Source organism: Amblyomma mixtum, chromosome 3, assembly GCF_055824585.1.
Source record: "Amblyomma mixtum isolate Tamu chromosome 3, ASM5582458v1, whole genome shotgun sequence".
NCBI classification, from domain to species: domain Eukaryota; kingdom Metazoa; phylum Arthropoda; class Arachnida; order Ixodida; family Ixodidae; genus Amblyomma; species Amblyomma mixtum.
In genome coordinates, this window is record NC_143014.1 from 396600429 (window position 1) to 396623346 (window position 22918).

The window sequence follows — 22918 nt, forward strand, 5'->3', positions numbered from 1 at the left end:
CAGAAATTGAGCTACGCGTGAATTTTAGCGCTCTGGGAGCCGAAAAACACCCCAAGCAGCCCAAATAGCCCACATAACCCGCTACGAGAACCTCTGCTTTAGTCGAACGTCTTATGCGGCATTTGTAGCTTCTGTGTCGGGTTCTTGGATGCTTTCGTTCTTTCGAACCCGTTTACCTCCATGGTTGGACAGTAGTAAAAATTCTAAAACAATTCGCTCAAAACCCCCTATTGGCACGCAACACGGTAGGCGCAGCTCCCGGTTTGTTGACACACAGTTAAAGAACCCCAGGTGGTCGAAATTTCCGGAGCCCTTCACTACGGCGTCTCTCATAGCCTGAGTCGCTTTGTGACGTTAACCGCGAATAAGCCAAACCAACAGTGGCGTCATAGCAGGCCTCACATTGGCTCTCTGCACTTTTCTCATGTTGACTGGCACAGCCCTTGTACTTTGCTGTTTCTATTCGAAACGCGTTCTTTCTAGCGGTGTGGGGTACCCTTATTGGCTGATGTTAGTTGGGAAGCGGCGTTGGGCATTGACTCCTGAAAAAAAAAATCTACCATAGTTTAGGTTCCCGCAATTTGCTCATTTTGAAAAAAAAAAAAAAAACGATCTGATTTGCTCTCAGAGTTGGGCAGCACGAGCGTGCACAAGGCAGGTAGTGTGGTTTGGAAGTTGTGAGCACTATCCCACTTTCGTCGCCTTACTGAGAGGCGCCGAATGTTTCGGTCTTCGTGTCGTCTCGACTTCTCTTTTTTATGTTGACACACAACGTCGTGTGTAGAAGACGGCGCGGCCCATTTCGATCGCTAGTGCGATAATGCATTCGCTTTCCGCGGAAAAAAACGCAGGTGTGCTGCGCTATGTCAGTGCACGTCAAAGAACCACAGGTGGCTGAAGGTAATTCAGAGCCCTCCACTATAGTCTCTGATAGTCCGTGTTGCAGCTTTGTGACCTTAGACCCCACGTACCACACACCTCTGCGCGCAGGTGGTGCAGCAAAAGCCCGGTCAAGGGAAAGTCCTTTTGTCCGAAGCAAGTGTCGCCAGTGCCCAGTTATCTGTCGCCCCGAATAAAGGCACCTTTTGGCATTGTGAATGCGCGAACTCTTTGTAAATTCGAGGCACATTTTTGCTAAACGCATCACGTGGTCCGGGCTGTGACGAACAGCGCCTCTCACTACGCCGATGAACATTGAGCAACACAGAGTCCGTGTCGCGTCTAACGATTCAGTGTTTGGGTGCGCAGGCTGCAAGAAGTCCGGCAAGGGACGCGGCAAGCACAAGGGCGGTAAGCGCGGGAGCCGCGCCAAAAACTTCAACGAGCTGCGCCTGGAAGGTAAGCACGCGCACCGACATTATTTTTGGTATCGAGACACTGTGGACATGAGCGTTGGATACTGAGGCAGTGCAATTACTGGGCTTCATCATAGTCTTCACCCTATGTCCAGTGCCCCCCCATATCCCTTGTGCCAGCTGCGGCCACCTTATACCAGCGAACTTCCTATTCTCACATCTGATTTTTGTGCTGCCCCCTGCTGCACTTGCGTTGAATCCAGTCCGCTACCCTTACCGACCATCGGTTACCTTGTCTCCGTATTACATGCCCATTTCTTCTTCTTGATTTCAACTCGGATGTCACTAATTAGCCTACATTTCCTGGTCTACTCTGCTCCTTTTACATGTCTTTTAACAGTCGCTCCAAGTGGCGCAACAATTCCGCTGCTCTGTAGCCAGCAGCCTCCAAATGGACGCCTATATCGCCTCATATGAGCCAAGGAATCGCATTGCAAACGCGGTAAGCGTTTTCTAATCGTGTGTGTGCGTTTTTTTTTCCAGACTATGTGCCGGAGGAGTGTATTGAAAACCTCGGTAGGTGTCTTTCGCTTTCTTGTATACCTCACTTTCACCTCGCAGGATTTTTAGACTCGTTTTTAATGCACAGCGTATCATGATTACATTCCATTTTACTTAGTATAACACAGAGTTAAATAAACATTGCTTCGGTGCTGTTTTAGCCTTGTCCTCCTTGTGCCATTAAACTACCAACTAGCTAATTCGTTTAAACTCCCATAGCTAATTCGCAAGACGTGAACTTAAAGGGACCATGCAAAGAATTAAAAGCCGCTTGTAAATGTTAGAAGTGATGCTCAGAAGCATTGACACCAAGTGTGAGTCTTCTGAACTGAGCCGGCAATTTATTATGAATTTTTAAAAATCGTGTTTTTTTTAAATTCGCGGGCCGTTTGGTGTCCTCGTAGGGAGCCATTTTGGAACCAAAATCGGGAAAACAGACGTCACTAGACCCATGACGTCGGCAGGCCACCAAACGCTGTCATTCGCTCGAGCCGCGGCAGCTACGACGTCACGGGCACACTTCCGGTAGCGGTGAAAATCGTCTGCTCATGCCGCCGCGCGACCCCCTCGGGCAAGCGCGAGCCAGCTAGGCATCGCCTTCGCGCGTATGGTTTCAATTTACCTCTGCCGCCTCTTTCTGTCGCGAGTTCGGGAGCCAAGAAAGCGCAGAGACCGGAGAGACGCTGCCGACGTACGCTGCTCCTCGGGAGTGCAACCGGAAGTCGTAAACCGAACGTCAGCGAATGACGTATTCATGGGCGGAGCCCAGTCCCGGAGCTGTTTTCTTTATTTTTTTTATGGTGCCCCGCGCGTACGAGTTGACGGGGGAGAGGAGGAGCGTGATTTTTAATCGTCTATAACTTCATTGTTATTGATGCTAGCTCAAATTCTTGCGCTGCGGTGACGAGTGATGGATTGCCTATCTTTACGTAATCTCAATAAATTTATTTCATAGTCCCTTTAACGGCGTGAATCTTGCACCTTTTTTTCCAGCCTATGTAACGGTGGAGAATAACGGCAGCCGTGTTCTCTCCATGGGTGTGAGGTCAAATGGCACACACGCGAAGAAAATTAGCGTGGCAGTTGCGCGCAATCTGCTTTCATTGGGTTGTAGAACCGTACAACTCATCAGCAATACCTTGCTGCGCTCTTGAGTGTTGAGAGTCTTAAACAGCAGTTATATTTTACTGTTCGTGCATACGCTTGGCCTCTGCTCTTTCTGACGCCCCATTTCACTTCTTTTTGGCGGCCTAGATCGTTTCTCAGGTTTGAAATACTTTTCAGAGAACCCACACGTACGCCTCTCGCGTGTCGCGCCTTGTATCCGTTTATTTTGCGGTGAAGTATCTGGGGGGCATGCCGCGTGAAGGTGTACTCCGCCCCTCGTGGATTTTGCTGCGCCAGGCGGCGAGTCCTAGTAGTTTACGTGCTGGTTAAAAGTACACGGCAACAGTGCCCACGCTGTGGCGGGGAGGGGCTTAGAAGCAATTCATTGCGACGAAAAATACAATGTTCAAAAGACGGAGGGAGGTGGAGGGCGAGTGGCAACGGTGAAATGGGATGCACGACGCACCACGGGCGCCATTCTCACGGAAAACTGTTTCCATTTTGCAGAGAAGAGAGACAGCTGCAGTCTGGCAATCACCATGAGATACAACGTGCGCTCCGTTGACCTTACGGAGCTTTCTGGTGACATCGTCAAGTTGGTTTTCAAGGGGAAGTGAGTGGACCAGACTCCTTCGTATTTCAGTAACTCGCTTCCAGTGTATGCGCTCGTCCGCACGTTGTCTTCAGACGCGAAAGCTTTTTACAGAATTTACAGAAAGCCTTTTATAGAATAACAGAAGGAACTGCCCGCGTACGTCTTACACGCTCCGAGCATTCTTAGAAACTTGGCATTATTGTCCTGCGCGGCTTATTTCCCTATTAAATTTTTTAACTGACCTCCTAGAGTACGAGGAATCAACCAACGCGTGGAGTGCCTTTCAGTCAGTCGTGGAGCGGCTTCGCTTTCGCTTTTATTTTTTATTTTTTTTGGGGGGGGGGAGGGGGTTTATGAATAAAGTTTCATTCGCTGAGAACCTAGCCGCAAATTAGGCCCACATAAATAAAAAAAACGCGTGGACTCTGCTTTCGCAGATCACTCCGAGTATTATTACTCCTCCGGTGGCACAGCGGCAAGCCGCCACGCGACTGGCTGAAAGGCACTCTCGTTGACTCCTGCTACCTGCGGGAGCCGGGACGCCTAATTCGATTTAATCGGGAAATTGGCTGCACAGGACAGTAATTCCAGGTTTCTAAGAATGCTTGGAGCGTGTAGACTGAGTTCCCGCGGTAAAAAAAATGCGCTCAGTGTTCTCTTTAGTGTTCCTTGAAGAGTAGAAGGCGACAGCGTTATCGGGCCGCTGCCGGCGCTTATCGGCAGCTGCTCGCGGGTAGAGGGCGCCGGTTTCACGCGTTGACGGAGCAGCTGCGGAAGGCTTCCGCGCTGGTGCTCGGGGCAGTTGCTGACTGATCGATTTCTTGCGACGCGACATGTCGCAGAACTCCTCAACCAATCCGTGGCGTGGCGTGGTATGGCGTCACGTGACTTGACATTGATATCCGGGTTCTTGCTCCGCCGCGAAATTCAAGCCATGGCGGGCGGCAGCCGCCCCGTTTTAGGCGTCCGTGTTCAAACATACACGCTTCGGCGGCAGCATTGCGCCTTCTGCTGCATGCGCTGTTTTCTACTTTTGGCGAGACGTTCGTGTCTCTCCTGTGAAATTTTCCTCAAAGGCAATCTGTGACGTCGTAAAATATTTTTCTCATTCTTATGATAAGCAGCACCTCAATTTCATGTGCGGATAAAAACGGAAACGTGGAAAGAGATGTCGGAGTTGTCTTGAACATTTACGCAGACAAAGGTTATGTGTGCTTATACATGCATGCTGCCTTTCGTGATATCAGGACGATTACTGCGAGTAATTTTTCCTGATTGACAGTTAAAGATATGGTTATTCGCGATTAAGTTGCTCTCACTATGCGTTGTTAGGTAACGCATGTGTCCTTGGCCTTTCGTCCACATGCGGGAGTAGAGGTACAGTCTGTTATACATGGTGAGCCGAACACAGGAAATCGGCTCTCGGTGGCGGCATTCGTTGTGTGCACGCCGCTGGGTCCGGCGACGCTTGCGTGGCTGGCTATACCTGCCGCCACCGCAAGCACATGCGCACACAAAGGCACCTCTGGTTTCGTCGTTAGTGCAGTACAGCTTTCGGGGTTTTCAAAGCCGTTCACACCCTCATGTGCGAGCTGAAGGCGGAGAGGGCACTCCACCGCCATTTCTCGTTCGGAGAGACTCGCCTGTGAAAACGCTCGGCGCCCGTCGAGAGTCGGCCAGAGCAGTCGCGTCGCCTTCGCCAGTGTGAACGCGCCTCAACTCCAATTTCGCCGGTCATGTACGATATATCGAACTGTGCGCCGCGCTCCTACAAGTGGCGCTTCTCCCAACAGCCCTCATCGATGACTTTTTTCGCGCGGAGTTCTGCGCGACCTTGTTCACCTGCTGCAAGCGCTATAGCGCTGCGAAACCATGTTACGAGGTGAACGTGAGGTGTGGTTGAGAGTGGTCCCCGATCTCTTGTATTTGTTTTCCACGCCACAAAGTTGCCATGTGGTATAGCGGCGGCCCTCGCTGTAGTGCTACGCTCGCTACGCCGCCGAAGGAGTTGCGCAAACCAGCTTTACCCTAATTTTATGAGCGAGTATTCTACCGCCTGTTCCGTATTTATCTGTCCGTGTTAGAAAAAATTGCGCTGCGCAATCTACTGAACTATATGGGCTCAAAACGCCAACTACAAGGTAGCTTATGATAGTCTTCGTCTTTCGATATGTAATTTAACATCTAAACTTGCCTGCATTTTCAGGAATCGGCGAAAAACTGCATTCGGCTGCGGCAGAACTTTTCGTCCAGGCGAGCAAAGAAGCCACTTTGACAGGCTGCGTCATCTGGCGAGCGGTGAGGCAACCGATGTCACGGCTTGGGGCGGGAATGCGCACCTCGCGCGGTTTCTTCGGATGTGCGTGTCGTCTGCTCCTTGAAATTAACGCCGCTCGCCAGATGGCGCAGCCTGTCAAACTGGCTTCTTTGCTCGCCTGGACGAAAAGTTCCGCCGCAGCTGAATGCAGTTTTTCGCCGATTCCTGAAGATGCAGGCAATTTTAGATATTAAATTACTCATCGAAAGACGAAGACCATCATAAGGTACCTTGTAGTCGGCGTTTTGAGCCCATACAGTTCAGTAGATTGCGCAGCGGAATTTTTCGTAACAGGGACAGATAAATACGGAACACGCGGTATTTACAGTGTGCTGGCAACAAGACTAGGCATCTTATGATAGGAAGTGCCTAGTTCCAGAGAACCTTCCGCCACGGATTAAGGTCAGGCATATCAACGCCCAGTGACCGGCGCGTTGCCAGCACGCCGGCGGGCGGCACGCCACTGCAAGAACCGTCTCACTAGCGTGGTTGACGAGTATTCTTGCTTGTAGCTTACAGATAGGCTTATCTGCTGCCATTTTTTGTACATCAAATTATCGGTACATCGAACTATTTCCAGATCCCCTTCGAGTTCGAGATATCCGGATTCGACTGCGCTTTATATTATGATGTTAGAACGTGCCGCTGTTGCGATCGCGTATGAATCCAGGCAACCAATTTTTCCATACGAAACGCATGAAAAAATTTCATACGCCAAAGTGTGCTCAGTCATACTTTAAAGCGATAGCTGTAAGGCTCCCGTTCCGCGGTAAATACGGCGTCCGACGTTCTTGTGTCGCGAAACTCCGAATTGGTCGAAAATGTTTGACGTCACATGTGGAGTGATTTAAACAACACATAAATCGTGATTACTTTCCGGCCGCGGCGGCCGAATTTCGATGGAGGCGAAATTGCAGAGGCCCGTGTGCTGTGCGATGTCAGTGCACGTTATAGAACCCCAGGTGGTCGAAATTTCCGGAGCCCTCCACCGCGCGTCCCTCACAACCTGAGTCGCTTTGGGACGGTAAAATAAATCAAACCAAACCAAATCGTGATTACAAGTTCGCAACAAGACCCAGCGTCATTACGACATATAAGCATATAAAGCAAGTTAACTGCGCAGAAAACGAAACGGTTAATAATGGTGGAGAACTGTACGTTTGCCCCTTGGATTTCTAGTCAGACACGCTATCCCTAGGCCACGGAAGCACGTTCTTAGGCTTGGCTAAAGCGAGATTTTATATGTATGTTGTGTGGTTTTTCACATAACTGTGGTAGTTTACGACTGTGCGCTATTGAGTCTGTGTGCGATTATAGAGGCACTAATTAAGTAAGTTGTGATTAAGTGAGTAACAAAGTGCATGTCGGTGAGGGGTGACTGTACACGAACGACCTTATGCTTGTGTCACGTGACATTGGTGTTCTAGTGATCTGGCACGTGATCAGGCAATATGCTAATGAGACAAGTGTCCGCAGTCGCTGACGCGACCCATTAACGCTATTGCCTCATACCCTTAAAGGCGGAGCTTAAGTGTCCCCCATATTTTGGCCACACCTCTACATGACCCCCCCCCCCCCCCCCCCTCCGCAGAAAGCTTGGCGTGCAGTTTTCAATCTGCTGGTGCCCCTCGAGTCTCATGAGCTCGCATGTGGTCGCGCGGACTGACAGTAATTTTAGGGCGGATAATGTATTTGCTGTAATCGCTCTGCGGCCCTCAGACCGACTGGAAGAGCGACCACTCGCGTTCTTACATGATGTGCCTTAGGCATCAAGGAAGAGCGTCTCAGTACGGCTCTCTTTACTGCTCAGTGACGAGGACCGAGCCCATTGTGCTTACTTGCAACATGAGTAATGTCACGGGGATTTTACATTTGTCATGGGACCGTCAGACTGCGAGCTGTCGAGCTGCGACAATACAAAATATGTGCAGTCGGGCCTCGTTATAACGAAATAATGTATGTAACGAAGGAATAACCACTCCCCTTGGAAGCCCATTTGACATCTCGTTTTTACGAAGTGAAATTTTCTTTCAGCGGGAGAGAACGAACTTCGAGTGAACCCCACAAGCCATTTAGCGCTGAGCCTGTAAATTCGTAACGGTGCTTAACACGTGCATGCCTGTTCAGAGTAAAAAACTGCAGTTGCTCCGTGCGCAAACCTCCTCGCTACGTACGGCCTACTGCGAGCGCGCACTGCTTCTCTGGTTCCGTGTGCACATCAGTTGCCATTTTCGCACCGCCGTGGTGGCTCAGTGGTTACGGCGCTCGCCTGCTGTCCCGAAAGACACGGTTTCGATCCCGACCGCGGCGGTCGAATTTCGATGGAGGCGAAATTCTAGGGGCCCGTGTACTCTACGATATGTCAGTGGACGTTAAAGAATCCCAGGTGGTCGAAATTTCAGGGAGCCCTTCACTACGGCGTCCCTCATAGCCTGAGTCGCTTCGGGACGTTAAGTCCCAATAAACGAATAAGCCATTTTCGCATTATGGTCTCAATGTTAAACCTGTTCAGTAGTGCGCTAGATGAGCATAACGGTATCGAGAAGCAGCGGAAAATGAAAGCGTAAAACAATTTCCGTTGACCAGAAGGCGGCCATCATCAAAGCTTTCGGTCTGGCAGGTATGCATATCCCTGTCGTGCGAATAAGTGTTGTCGCCCGAGTGCTCGTGAGCTATGCTGCGAAGCCAACCAAAGCAGGCACTCGCGACGAAATCGGTGCTACGCGCCCTCTTTTATAGCGGCACCAAGAACGAACGCAGCTGAACATTCCGAATAGGTCGGTCCTCGAAGACCCATCCACCTTGGCTCTGAAGCTCATGCGGCCTGCGGAAGGCATGCGCGCGCGTTGGCAAGGCTGACTTCCTCGGTTGGTGTACGCATATTCGGCCACGTGGTGGGCGCTCGGTTCAGTAATGAGCCCACAACGCACATCGGCGGCACGCTAAACGTCGTCTTTGTTGTTCTCGTTATGTACGTAAGCCCGCTGGCATGCGACAGTTGCAACCGAGGTCGCGTTTGCAATGTCGAAGCAGTAGCTATAACGAAGAAATCCCGGAGATTCTCCAACTTCGTTGTAACGAGGTTCAGCTCATTATTGATAAATAATACTAGTACCAGCACCCTTTCGCCGGCCGCTGCGGTGGCTCAGTGGTTATGGTGTTGCGCTGCTGACCGGAAAGACGCCGGCTCGATCCCGGCCGCGGCGGTTGAATTTCGATGGAGTTAAAATTCTAGAGGCCCGTGTACTGCGTGATGTCAGTGCACGTTAAAGAGCCCCAGATGGTCGAAATTTCCGGAGGCCTTCACTACGGCGTCCCTCATAGCCTGAGTCGCTTTGGGACGTTAAACCCCATCAACCAACCACTACTCCTCTACGATTGAGTTTTTTTTTTACTATACCGTAACTACGAGCCATGCATAAAATGCGAATTTCAATCTACCTTGAGGAAAAACACAGCGCACTCCTAAGACACGGACAAAGAAAGGCAAGAAGATACAGCGCTGACTTCAACTGGTTATTTTATTGTGGAGCAACATATATATACGTTCGAAAAGTGGGCGGGAAGACATGAGTAACATCTGCTGTGTTTGCACGCGACCGAAAGATAAACTGCAATTGAAAATAACATGAGGGCAAGGGTGACCCTTGGAGGCAACAAAAAATGAAAACTAGACAAGATAGAGACAAGTGGAGGGGCGATTAAACGGATCACGCTTAAAAGGATGACGCTTAAAAGGATGACGCAAGCAGGCAGTACAAGAGACAAAAAACACTAGGAGATGACAAGTGAACAAAATGCACTAAAAGGCCAAAAAGGCCATCAAAAATTTTTTAAAACCGATAAAAGAACCAAAAGGAACGTTGAAAGCAGAAGACAGAAAACAACCTTGTCCAAAAGGTAAAAAAGGCTAAAAGACGAATTTCGAATCCTACACATTAAAATTGCTCTATGCCTGGTCTTAGGAGTGCGTTGTGTTTTTCTTCAAGATGAACTACCAACTAGCCCGCTCTTCCACCCTTTCAATCTACCTGCTGGTTATGTGCACGCATGGAATGCTTAGTTCATTACTCCGGTGCATAATTTTGGAATTGCCTATTAACTTGAAACTTGCACATGACTTCAGAATGAACTGCAAGTTTATATCAGCAGCTAGGAAGCGCCCTGAACCCCCCCCCCCCCCCCCCCGCTTTTCTTTCTTTTGGTGGTGCTTTTGTTTTTCTTTTGTGAACATTTACTCTGTGCTTTTCCTTATCGTTGTTTCTTTTTTTTGTATTCCTATGTGTTTTTATTGCGAGAGCTTTCGATTACTGGTTTGTGCTCATTACGGATGCCTGATGAAATATATTTTGGATTGGACAGCATACTATCATGTCTAGAGTGGAAACATTTTGCATGAATTTCTTGTACTTTCAAAATAGACATGCTTTTGATTTTATTTGATCACCATTTTTTAGTGCTAAAACAGTGAGAACGAAAAGCTGATGCAGACCTTAGTTCGAGGCTGGCCAACTCGCGAAGATGCTAAGCGTCAGTGTTAGCATCTTCGCGTGTTGGCCAGTTTAAATCGTCTGAGTGCCGCCATGAGAGCGGTATCAAAGGGGATAGGAGGCACACCAGCGTGTGAGTGGCGTTAAGGCAGCACCATGACCACCGGTCGACCGTCAACCAGACAGCACGGCGGCACGTAAGGACTTGCGAACAAGCTGTGGTTGCCTGAGACGATATCACTGCGTCCGTGTTCTCGGAAGGTGGAATTCTAGGGTCAACCTCTTCTTAAGGCAAACGCGCCTCGGAAGCCCTCTTCGTTTACATGAACCCGACCGCCGCAGCGGTTCGAGTCAGGCGTCGAGATGAGCAATTCCCCCCCCCCCCCCCCCCTCCAACTCGACGACTGGGCATTTACACGAAGTCGATACCACTTGCGGCGCGCCCTCGGAGTAGAAAATCGGCTCCTGGTGCACTTCTGCCCAGCACATTATCCTATTCCCAGGCCTGGAAGCGATTATAAGGGGGAAGGACCCAGCGAGTCAGCCCAGTCCTTGCTGTCGAGCTGACTCGGGCCGACCCGACAGATCGACTCGACCCGAGACTATCGAGTTCATGTAAGCGCCTTGGTTGGATCAGGTTTGCACAGCTACAGCAGAGTGCAATCTCCTGCCTTCGAAATCTGCTTCGTTTGATACTGAATGCGCGCACTAAAAGTACGCGCTGATTTGTGCGAGCTTATGGGAAGCTGTTGAGGTGGAAGCATTATAGCGGCCATATTGCACAAATGGACGCTATGCATTTAGGGATAAATTTGACCTCTTTAGTTTGTTTTAATAGGCAGTAGTTATAGCTCTTCTGAGACTTGCGCCTAAAAAGGTTTCATTTGGTTTATGGCGAGTTTAAAGTCCCAAAGCGACTCAGGCTGTAGGGACGCCGTAGTGGAGGGCTCCGAATAATTTCGTCCACCTGGGGTTCTTTAGCGCGCACCGACATCGCACAGTACACAGACCCCTAGCATTTCGCCTCCATTGAAATGCGACCGCGGGATCGAACCCGCGTCTTTCGGGCCAGCAGCCGAGCGCCATAACCGCTGAGCCACTGCGGCGGCTGCCATAAAAGCGATCGCAAATTCCAAGTTCCCTCTTGCACATCTTTTTACTCGTCCGTAGAAAGCTTACGCGGGACTCCATCGCGTTAAGTGCAAATATATTCTATAAAGCTTTGTGGGTTTCTAAGTGGACACAGGCCACCACCCACCGCGGGTTCGAGCTTCGCGCGAGCCAAGGGCCCCGATCAGCCGTCACCACACACCACTGGGACACCGATGCGGCGCACTCAACCTCCGCTGGGAGGAGAGCGATTCGCCGCAAAGAAATAGGCCTCCAAGTTCACAAAGGAGACGTTTATTCACGTCGTCCTTCGGCAGGTACACACGCACTCAATCGTCACCCCGTCCCGGGGGCGCGCGAGGAGCAAGGCTCCGCTGCGCGCACGAAGCGACTCGAGCAATGCGCGCCGCTAGCACGCCGCTGCAGGAGAATGTCCCCGCGGCAGTGCTGTGATCTCTCTCTCGTGTCGACCGTTGGGCCGGTTGCGAGAGAGAGTGGGCAATCAACGCAAGGTACGCCTGTCGGAAGTCGCTGGACCCCGCTGGACAGGCTCGAGCCGCTGCAGGTCAGAGGACACGTGCGGGCGAGCTCGAGTATGCACTGGTCCGAACGGCAAAGGCCGGCACGGACAAAACAGTAACGTACGCACCTTACGCTGTCTCGGAGGGATCTCTCCCTCTGGGCCCCGCTCGGACGGTCGCGCGGTGCGCGGCCGCCCCAAAGCGGATCCCGAATTCCCGCCAAAAGGCGCCAATCGCAAAGGCCCTTGGGGAGCCGGGGCGGAGCTGTGGCTAAATGACAGTGATTAGTCACCCAGCCGCCTCTCCACCGCGTGAGGCGGGAGCAAGGGAAAGAGGAGAAACAACGCAGGAGGCCGGCACAGCCGCGCAAAGGCGACGGCGGAAAGCCAGGATTCCCACATCCCCCTCTCCTTAAATGCCCTCCTACCCATCGGCAAAGCACGCGGCCAAAATAAAGAAATCAATACACAAAAAAAATAAGCTAGACTTCAGTTCCAAAATAAAGAAATGAATACGCAAAAAAAACTAGCTACACTTGTTTCAGCCAGAACAACGTAAAGAAAACAACACACAAAGAAAGGAAAAACAAGGCAAACACTTGCACACCCTTCAGTAAATCAAAAACAGCTTGCAGATTATATACACGGTACACAAGAAGATGTGAATACAACTGTACAGCTATGTTACAGGTGGATGGCAGCCTCAAAGTTCGGTGGCGCGGCCCAGTGGGCCTGTCGGCGACTCACCGCTCGCAGACTTCAAGTTGAACGGGTTGGGAGGGCCGACGACTGATGGCGATCTTCTTTCCGTTGATGACGACGGGGCCGCGGCAGAGCATTAACCCCGCGCCCTTGGGCACAACATCACGTTCGGGCACAACATCACGTTCGGGCACAACAGAGTTAGTGCGCCCCTTTCACGCTGGCTGAAACGGGCGAGGACGTTCGGCGGCGTCCTGATGTGTAACCTTGGCCACAGCGAGGGGTCCTTCTCATCCTCGCGCTCACGCAGAAGCACACAAGGGCACAACTCACAGGCGTCGCCTTGGCTCATGGTTACGCGCGCACACAGTCACAGCCACAACCACGCATACACCGGCAAGTGCGCGGACGCTGGTCGGCGACAACGATCCCCTCATCAGAAGCGTCCAGAGGCGCCGCGGCGAGGGTCAAAGGGTGCACTTTCCGCCCCCCATCGCCCCAAACGCCCCGCCAACTTCCCCTCCATGCGGGCCGCACAAAACTCGCACCGCGACACACGGCTCCTTAACGAGCCAACCACCCACAGTCGGGCCGGAAATGAGAAAAGGCGCGCCGTACAAACGATACCCATCTTTTGCTTCTAGCAGATAAGAGCAAGCACGAGCGGGCTGAAGTTTGCCTATGTACATCTCGGTACGTTAGAACGAAAACAGACGTACAAGCGGGGAAACGAAAGTGGCTAGAAACTGACTCAAACAAAACAAATAAATAAATAGATAAACACACAAGGCTGGAACTGAGCATGCTGCAAAAACAAAAAAAAATAACACACCGTGCTTCGCCTGGGTAGGGCCTGACGAGAAAGCTCGCCAGCTAGCTGAGGCTGCGTGCCTTCGGTTGCGGAAAAGTGCACCGTCCGGCATCAATCACACCGGTGACCGTCGCCTCAGATTGTACCGGTGCTCCGAACGCTTGCGTTCCGCAGCACCAGTTGTGCCTTTGCGCTTGCATTTGATACCAGTGGGTACCGGCGTAAGCTCGTCAGACCGTGACGCGTAGGCCTTCAGGTCTATGAACCCCTGCTTGCTTCTGGGGAAAGGCCCCATCAAATCGCAGGTGGCCATCTGCCACGGACGCACACTGTGAGTCGGTTTCATCATTCCAGATGGCTTGCCGCCCCGTGATTTCACCGCTTGACAGACATGGCAGGAACGGCAATAGCGGAAAATGTCACGCTTCATGCCGGGCCACGTCAGCGAATGACTCAGTTTTGCAAAAACTTTGGAGCCACTCAGATGACCGGCCAGTGGTTCGTCATGAGAGAATCGCAAAAGTGCGCCTCTCAGACTTTTGGGGATAACCACCTTGAACGGGTCGATGGACTCGTCATCGGTGGCTATGTACTTCAGCACGAGCCCGTCATGGTCCAGCAAATATGAATCCCCGGGGTTAGCCGCGACACACGCTGGCTTCTGCCCCCCTGCGCCCGCTACAATACCAGTAGCGTCACGGCGCTCCGTCTCCCTGAGACCGTCGCTCACCTCGCGACAAAACGGGTCATTTTGCTGGGCTTTCAGTAGCTCTTTAGGGCTGAAAACGATTCCAGTCATCCCAGAGGGGAGCGTGGTCTCGTCCCCACTCAGGTTTGCAGCCAAAATTTCCGTTCGCGTCGGCACCTCCGAGGCGCTCATGAAGAGCTTTGCCTCTCGTCCGCTTTGCGAAGAGCTGCTTGCCTGGTTAGCGGAATGGGATAACCCGTTTGCGGGCTCCCCCTCCTTGCCGCCCGGCGGCTCGTCCGCTGTTTCGCCCCCTCCGCCTACAGGCGTCAAGGCGCCGCTGGCGAGTGGGGCACGGGATAGCGCGTCAGCTACCACGTTCGTGCTCCCCTTTCGATACTGCACGGAAAAGTCGTAATGCTGTATCAGGAGAGCCCAGCTCGCCAGCCGACCCGCAGGCTCGCGGAGCCGCATCAGCCAACTGAGCGCACTGTGGTCTGTCTGCACCACGAATTGCGTTCTATCAAGGTAGACGACGAATTTGCGCAGTGCAAACACGATGGCGAGGCACTCCTTCTCGGTCACGGAATAATTCCTCTCCGAGGGCAGCAAGGAGCGGCTGGCAAAGGCCAGCGGTTGCAGCACGCCATCGAATTCCTGTAGGAGAACTGCTCCTAAACCCAGATCGCTCGCGTCAGTCTGGACTACGAACTGTCTGGTCAGGTCGGGTAGCCTGAGCTGCGCTGTCTCGGCAATGGCACTAGACAGGAGGCGAAAGGATCGCTCTTGCTCGGGCTCCCATCGCCACGCGGCAGTCATTCCCAAGAGCTCGGTCAAGGGTGCCTGAGCGGCGATGAGTGGCGTGGTTTCCACAGGGAACCGGGCCAGCGCCTCGCCGTTCCCAGAGCAGAATTGACTGCTCGCGGGGCACGGCTGCTGCTGTTCGAAACTGCCGGTTGCGGCAGCGTGACACGAACTGCTTTCGCACTGGGCGGAAAGCGTGCACAGCTGAGGCATGCGACCAGCGGGCGCACCGCAGGGTGCTTCCGATACAGCTCCAATGGGAGCCGCGTGGTCGACATTTTGGGTTGTGTCGCCGTAAACCCCAATGGGGGCCGCGGCCAACCACGGTGTCTAGCTATTCGAAGGAACAGCAGCCAGCGGATAAAACGACGCTACAACTCCGTAGGGAGCCGACATGTAGCTGCCGAGTGCCCCGCTGGGGGTGTTAGACATGGTGCGCAAGCGTGATCGTCAAGGCGACCTGCTCGGCTAATGTGCCATCAAAGGCGTAAGCGCTAATGACTTAGCACGTTGGGCGCCAATTGTGGGTTTTTAAGTGGACACAGGCCACCACCCACCGCGGGTTCGAGCTTCGCGCGAGCCAAGGGCCCCGATCAGCCGTCACCACACACCACTGGGACACCGATGCGGCGCACTCAACCTCCGCTGGGAGGAGAGCGATTCGCCGCAAAGAAATAGGCCTCCAAGTTCACAAAGGAGACGTTTATTCACGTCGTCCTTCGGCAGGTACACACGCACTCAATCGTCACCCCGTCCCGGGGGCGCGCGAGGAGCAAGGCTCCGCTGCGCGCACGAAGCGACTCGAGCAATGCGCGCCGCTAGCAGGCCGCTGCAGGAGAATGTCCCCGCGGCAGTGCTGTGATCTCTCTCTCGTGTCGACCGTTGGGCCGGTTGCGAGAGAGAGTGGGCAATCAACGCAAGGTACGCCTGTCGGAGGTCGCTGGACCCCGCTGGACAGGCTCGAGCCGCTGCAGGTCAGAGGACACGTGCGGGCGAGCTCGAGTATGCACTGGTCCGAACGGCAAAGGCCGGCACGGACAAAACAGTAACGTACGCACCTTACGCTGTCTCGGAGGGATCTCTCCCTCTGGGCCCCGCTCGGACGCTCGCGCGGTGCGCGGCCGCCCCAAAGCGGATCCCGAATTCCCGCCAAAAGGCGCCAATGACAAAGGCCCTTGGGGAGCCGGGGCGGAGCTGTGGCTAAATGACAGTGATTAGTCACCCAGCCGCCTCTCCACCGCCTGAGGCAGGAGCAAGGGAAAGAGGAGAAACAACGCAGGAGGCCGGCAAGCCGCGCAAAGGCGACGGCGGAAAGCCAGGATTCCCACAGCTTTTTTAGAAGGGGTTGAGAAAAATCGCTTGAAACAAAATTTGAGAACTACGCGCAGCCTGGGTCTTCAGTGCACTGATAGTGCACACATTGGTGACGCTTTAACTGCCTCGGCTGGCGAGTGTCACTGTGCCAGCGGAGAAAAAAAGTCGAGCTAAGACTTCACTCCTTGCTTCAGCGTACCTGCGCGCCGCAGGAAAGAACGCCGGGCTGCTGTATAGCAGCCAATGGCCGGAATCGCAGCCCTTCATCGCGCAACTATAGCTCACTGCGAGTGAGATTGGTGGTGTCTCAAGGCACAGTGGCATATCAGAGCTCTTGTGAAATTCCGCAAGCCGGGCTACTGTAGCCAACCTCGCCGTTGCTAGAGAACCCGGAACACGGCCTAACTCGCTGGGTCTATATACAGAGTTACTACAGAGACACTGTGCTTTCCATATGCCTCGTATTCGCTGGCCGCAGGAAGGCCTTCGCCCGTTACCTGAGCCCGGCGATAGCCGCTGCCAACTTGAAGCGCCTCCAGAAGCACGTCGGAGGGAAGCTGCTGCGAGTGGACAAGTGCGTGACGCGCAAGACCGCCACCATTGGGAACATGCTGGACGTCTTCCGGCTGCCGTATGACTGTCCCGTGCGCCGCCTCAAGGAGCACTTTCCGGGGGCCCGAGTTCTCATCATCAAGAATGGGTGAGCACCTTGCGCATGACTGACACAGCCTCCATTTGTGGATGCCAGTTGGCACAGAGGCTGTACAGGATGCATTGCTGTCTTATAACCTGTAGGTGAAGAAAGGCCAAATCGCTGAGAAATTTATGTGGCGGTGATGGAAGGCGCATGTCAGCAGCGTGGCCAATCGCGCGCCCTGCGCCATCCGCCGATTAAGTCGTGTCCAGAACCGTGCTATTGCGCACGTTTCCTTGCTTGCCACTTGTAGAATTGAAATGCAGGCATATATTTTGGTGCAGTGACGATATGATGTTTGTTGCAAGTGAGCGCTTTTTCGTCGCGGCTGTGCGCGCATGCTGTACTCACCTCATGGTTTCGTGCACGGCATGCTAGCAGGTGTCGAGGGAGTTCCGAACGAATACATGACACGCTGCCGCTAACATGCCGAGCGACCATTTTGTTGTCTGCACAGGCTGAGATCGCGGAAGCGACCACGGTGTTATTGTCGGATAAATTCCGGGCAGTGTGGTCGAAATTACTGGCTGGCTATAGATGTTGTGCAGCTCGGGTTGTTTGCCTCTTCTAGATTCGCTCGTCTCGAGTTTGGCAGCGTGGACGAAATTCGACGAGCCCTGAGAAGACCCGGGTGTACTTCTCTTGATGGGCACACCGTACGCTTCGGTCTCGTAAAGGAGCTCCCGGAAGAGGACGGTAGGTCTCATTTTTGGCAGCTCTGCTCGATGCTATAGAGTACTCGATGCAGGGCTTGTTGGTTCATGCTACAAAGGAGGAGGAGGAGGAGGGAAGGTGCGGGGATCTGTAGGAAGGACGAAAACGAGAAAAAAAACAGGAGATCAATGGGCTTCACAAAGCAGTAGGTGTATATAAAAAAAATGGCGAAGAGAGGAAAGTGAACCAGGATAAATGTGAAAAGAGGTAGGGACAGAAGAAGAGATAAAGAACGAGTGAAATCAAAATTTAAATAAGGTAAAAAACGGAAAGCAATCATGGCAGGAACCAAAACACGAAAGAGAAAAACAGAACCCGTAACTGCCCGTGGCCGCTTCCTGTCTGAGTGGACCTAGGTCTACGCGCTGGACCAATGACCGTGGCTCGCCTTTCTTTTACCCCCGCATCCATCACATTTTTGAAGGCGTACCTTTTTGTTGCGAAAGAAACACTACGCTAGTCGCTGAGTCATTTCGCGGAACTCTGAAAAGGCCAAGCTGCGCATGCGCGACGAGCGGGTGACGTCACACGGGGCACAGCTGGTGCGCCGGGGCCGCCGCCGCAGCAGCCGCCGCCGCGCCCTCTCCATCGCCTCGCCGACAGTCTCTCTCTCTCTCCCTCTTCCTTTCCTGAAGAAAATGAAAATTGTATTTAATTTTCTTTTCCTTCATTACTTCTCTTTCTTCTTTCACTCCCACTTGCTACCTTCCTCTACGGTGCGGTTCGGGTGTCCACTGAGGTGACAGAGAATTACTGCGCCATTTCCTTTCCTCAAAAAGCGTTGCGTTCAAAGGGCAAGGCATCGCACCGAACGGGTGTATGCGTTCCGCGGACTCCCTGGCAGCGCTACAACACGCTGTCGCGTTCCACTCCTAGAGGAGAAGCTTAAGCATCATTAATTAGCAGTTAATTAGTGTTTAGTCATCAATCAGTAATTAGCCATTAATTAGTAATTTGTCATTGTGTATGACGTTATCCAGTGGTGACATCTATCGACGCAGGTCAATTAAATTTGTCCCCAGTGTACCTTCAAGTCAGGGAAAGAGGAACGCCGACAAAAAGGTGGTTGTTAAAAAAGTGGTCTTTCTGGCTTCTGCAGTGATTTTTTTCAACATTTAGAGAGTTTTATCTTAAAAACTGAGAGATAGTTCGGTGCTGTCTGTTGACCTGGATTGCACAGCAAGTTGGACATTACGTACCTCATATACATCAATATTTAAACGATTAACTTAAATTAACTAATAAACTTTTTTACTTCAGGTTTTAAGGGCCAAGTTTTTATTGCGAAACTGATGGCCGTCAACATAGTAGGTGAGCCCTGATTTTTAAATTTTCTTAATCGGCAATGTGGTTCCAAATATCGAACGCCAAAAATGCGGATTTGAACACTTGTTTGAACACTTGTTTTGAACACTCTCATTACCCAATTATAAAATGAAGTCGCTGCGCGTGGTATCATCGCCGAAATCAAGTTAGCTTCTTCTGCATCATCAGACACACCAGCTGAGCCTGCATCTGATGCGTAAGAAGTGCGAAGGAAGTCCTTTTATAAATGTGCAATGCAGGGTAGCCTACTTGAAAATGCTTTATTTTTGACGTTCGTTATTTCGAAACACATTGTCGATTAAATAAACATAAAAACACAGCTCACCTTCGATGTTGACGGTCATCAATTTCGCAGTATAACTTTGTCCCCTTAATTAAAAATAAAGGTTAGTTAAATTTCGAAAATATTCTAATTTTGATCCATACGGGGTACATAATGACCGCCTTGCCGTACAATCCAGCTCAGCTTACCGCACCGACGTATCCCACACAATATTTAAAATAACAATCTGTAAATGTTAAAAAAATGACCCTGTATACGGAAGCCTTGTTTACTCTTGAGCGAAGAAAGGCTGGCATGCATACGACCGTCGTGGCTGGATAAATCTAAGGTTTGACATCTTGTCTGGTCGGGTAGTAAATTCGCGTCACAAAGCAAAACAGGGACGCTCACCAGAGGCGCCTTCCATATACGGCGTCGAGTATAGAGTAGAAACGCCTCTCAGCGGAGGTGTCCGCTGGCGCATTGGCGTGGACGTCTCGCTAGTGCAGCTGCGCTAGTGCCTTGCATGCCTCGATGTGTTTTTTGAACGGCGCAGATGAAGACCTCCGCCAGCAGTACCGCAGCGACGGTGGCGACGGCGGCCATTCCTCGTCTGGCCGCCGCGGGTGGCAGGGCAGCCGGGCCTACTGGCACAGACGCTGGCGTGGCAAAGGAGGAAACCAGGGCAGCCGGTGCTTCTGGAACCGCCGCGGCACATACTGAAGGCAATAAAAGAGTGCGCCGGCTGCCTGTTGTGCTTGTCTGGCGGCAACACAAGCCAGCAAAAACGAGTTGGCTTGCAAGGCCTGGGGCGTACGCAGACAGTGTCAGTCAAGGGCATGCCATATGGTTTTTGGGTTGGCTCGCGTGCCCACCCGGGCCGCTGCTCCAGAAGCGGCCACCTCACCTGACATGTGCGCCGCCGAACGTCGTCTGCCTGTGGCTGAGCGCGCTCAACTGCCGCGTGGCTAACTTATCCTGTCGCCTTTGCAAGCTACTCTTTAACCCGTTCCTGGCATCCCTCGCCTGCAAAAGCCTTCTTCTTCTTATACATTTAAATGCATTAAATATTCCTGGTGAGCTTCGCTGAAACATCCTGTGTGCCTGTAAGCAAAAACAGTACTCTGAGGGGCTTCTCGCGTTGAAAACTGACAGGAAGTCGCAGGGGAATGAATACTTTTTATGGTATCGTTGTGGCCGAACCTTAAAACTGTCGCCACACTTACACCTACACTTACACTTTTGCAGGGTTAAACTCTTCATCGTAAAAGACTGCTAACGATGTCACTGGATCCAGGAATGCAAACCATGGTGGACATTGCTGTCATGGTTAATCGTGGTGGCCAAAGTATGCGCAGCTTGACAAAGTGATTCTGTTGCTATGCTTGCTTATCGAGGACAGCCAAGCTCAAGGATCGCATCGACACGGAGACTTATGCATCTAGTAGGGCTATCGCCCGAAAACCCGAACCCACGCTATGGGAGGCCTCTCTGCTCAATTCTGACCTGGACCGCCAAAAATGGCTGGTCGCCAGGGCCCTTGATGAAGCCTCGTTCAATGCTGTCCTGTACTAGGGACTCACCCGTTGCTCTTGTGGATAATAAAGATGTTTTCAACAACAGCGGCGTGCCGTTCAGGAGGAGAAGAGCCAGAGCCTTCCCAGAACGGACAGTACACTCCGCGGACACGAGACACATCTCTCCGTCTGATGGAGTGGAGCGCAGCTCTTGTGCGCCCGTTGCTACGTTTAGCGGCGTTCCTCGGCGCACCGAGGATAACGAGAGCAGAGCGCAGCGGAGTACGAGAGTCTACGATACCGAAGAGCGCAAGGAGGAAAGCGGTAGCGTAAATGAAGGCCGGCGACCGGCGGCAAAAAGGAAAGTATTGTTCTGGAGCACGCGTCGAAGGCTTGTATGCGCTACCGCCTTCGGTGTGTCATGGCGATCGTCTCTTCCCTCAGAACTGGCTGAATGGGCTCCTTATCGAAGTCATGTTGAAGGGCAGCTGTGCCGCCGATGCCCGCAGCATTTTGCCGCGCTGTTTTAATTAGCATGTGCGGAATCGTCGTCCTTCCGTTTGCGACCGTTCAACAGTGGTGTGTGAGGTTTTGCGTTAAATGGTGCAGCGTAAGAGCAAATAGCGGGTAATATTGTGTGTTACGTGAGCAGCTACGAGCGCGACTGATGACCAATTCCTCAAAATTTAGGGAATCTGGAGGGGACAAGGGGAGACTGCGAATAAGGTATTGAATCGCGCTACATAACTCGCTGAATTTAGTCCCTTGTCAGGCGGCGAATTTGATGTTATTTCCGACGTATGGCATTAGCCTGAGCTGACATACTTGCTTGCGTCGTTGTCACGTGACTAATTCTGTAATGTCATTTAAAAATGTTTCCAGTGGGAATTCGCCGAAAAGAGGCTCAAGTGTAAGCTCATCGGCGGCGGAACGCAGTGCGCGCTGCCGAAGTCGAAAGCCAGGACCGGCTCTATTCAGCACTGCGTGCTCCGTATGCGGTCTCCTATATTCGAGTACCGCTGCAGCTGCGCTCACAAGTCGCATTGCCGAGAATCGTAATCGTCGGCTATCTTTTTTCCCCTCTTTCAATCCGCGCAGCAGGCTGTCGTCGAGACGGGTTCGAGGGGTGGTCACGCTTTTTGTAATGTGTTGGTGAAAGGCCTGTCACACTAGCCCGACATGACGCCGACGCAGACCCGATGACGACACTGATGACCGGCCGGCCGATCGCCAGACCAAGCTGTCACACTAGGCCGACAGCGACACCAACACGAAAGACGGCCAGATGTCTTCGCAGTGTCACATGCTTCGACGCCTGCGTTGCCGACAAAACTAGTCTGCCGACCATTGGCGGGTCTTCGCGAGAAGGGCGACACGGCGCCCCCTACGTACTCATAACGGACAGGTGAACAGCGTTTACAGCCGAGTTGACTCGGATCATCCTGCGCTACAGTCAAACAAGCCGCCAGAGGAGGACCGCGTACCATCCCCAGGCAAACGGCCTCACCGAGCGCTTGAACAAGGCCCTCGCAGACATGTATGTTGACGCGAAAAACAAGACATGGGATGTCGTCCTCACGTACACCGTCTTCGCTTACAACCCCGCAGTGCAGGAGACCGCCCAGATGGCTCCTTTTCGGCTTCTCCGCGGCACGTAAGCAACAACCACGCTCGACGCCATCCTCCCAAAAGTCACCGAAGAAGAGAACCTCCACGTCGCCTATACCTTTAGCGCGCAGAAGCAGCCCGACGGCTTGCCCGGCTATGGTTCAAAGACGAGCAGCCCAGCGAGGCCGACGCTACAACCTGTACGACAACATTACGCAGAGTACAATCCAGGTAAGAGTCTTGGTGTGGACACCAATCCGCCGTCGAGGCTTTAGCAAAAACTGTTATTTCGGACCTTACAAAATCCTTATACGAATAGATGAACTCGACTACGAAGTCGTTGCCGATGGAGCGACGTCATCGTAGCGGCGCCGCTCACTCCCAGAAGTGGCGCGTGTTGTGCGTTTGAAACGCTATCACACGCTTAATGGACACTACAGTTTGCATTTTCAGCGTGTATTTTAGTTGGTTTATTAGGCTCGCTGA

General features: G+C 52.4%; 1 protein-coding gene across 1 annotated transcript in view; it reads left to right on the plus strand.

Moving 5' to 3' along the window:
* LOC149357279 (uncharacterized) overlaps window positions 1-20030 on the plus strand; it is a 31940-nt gene extending 11910 nt beyond the window's left edge. The window contains exons 3-10 of the mRNA XM_089576555.1: window positions 1249-1338; window positions 1839-1871; window positions 3471-3576; window positions 9148-9158; window positions 10514-10562; window positions 16790-17011; window positions 17577-17701; window positions 19864-20030. Coding sequence (XP_089432681.1) covers window positions 1249-1338; window positions 1839-1871; window positions 3471-3576; window positions 9148-9158; window positions 10514-10562; window positions 16790-17011; window positions 17577-17701; window positions 19864-20030 — 803 coding nt within the window. The remainder of the gene's footprint in view (window positions 1-1248; window positions 1339-1838; window positions 1872-3470; window positions 3577-9147; window positions 9159-10513; window positions 10563-16789; window positions 17012-17576; window positions 17702-19863) is intronic.
* Window positions 20031-22918: the final 2888 nt, after the last annotated feature.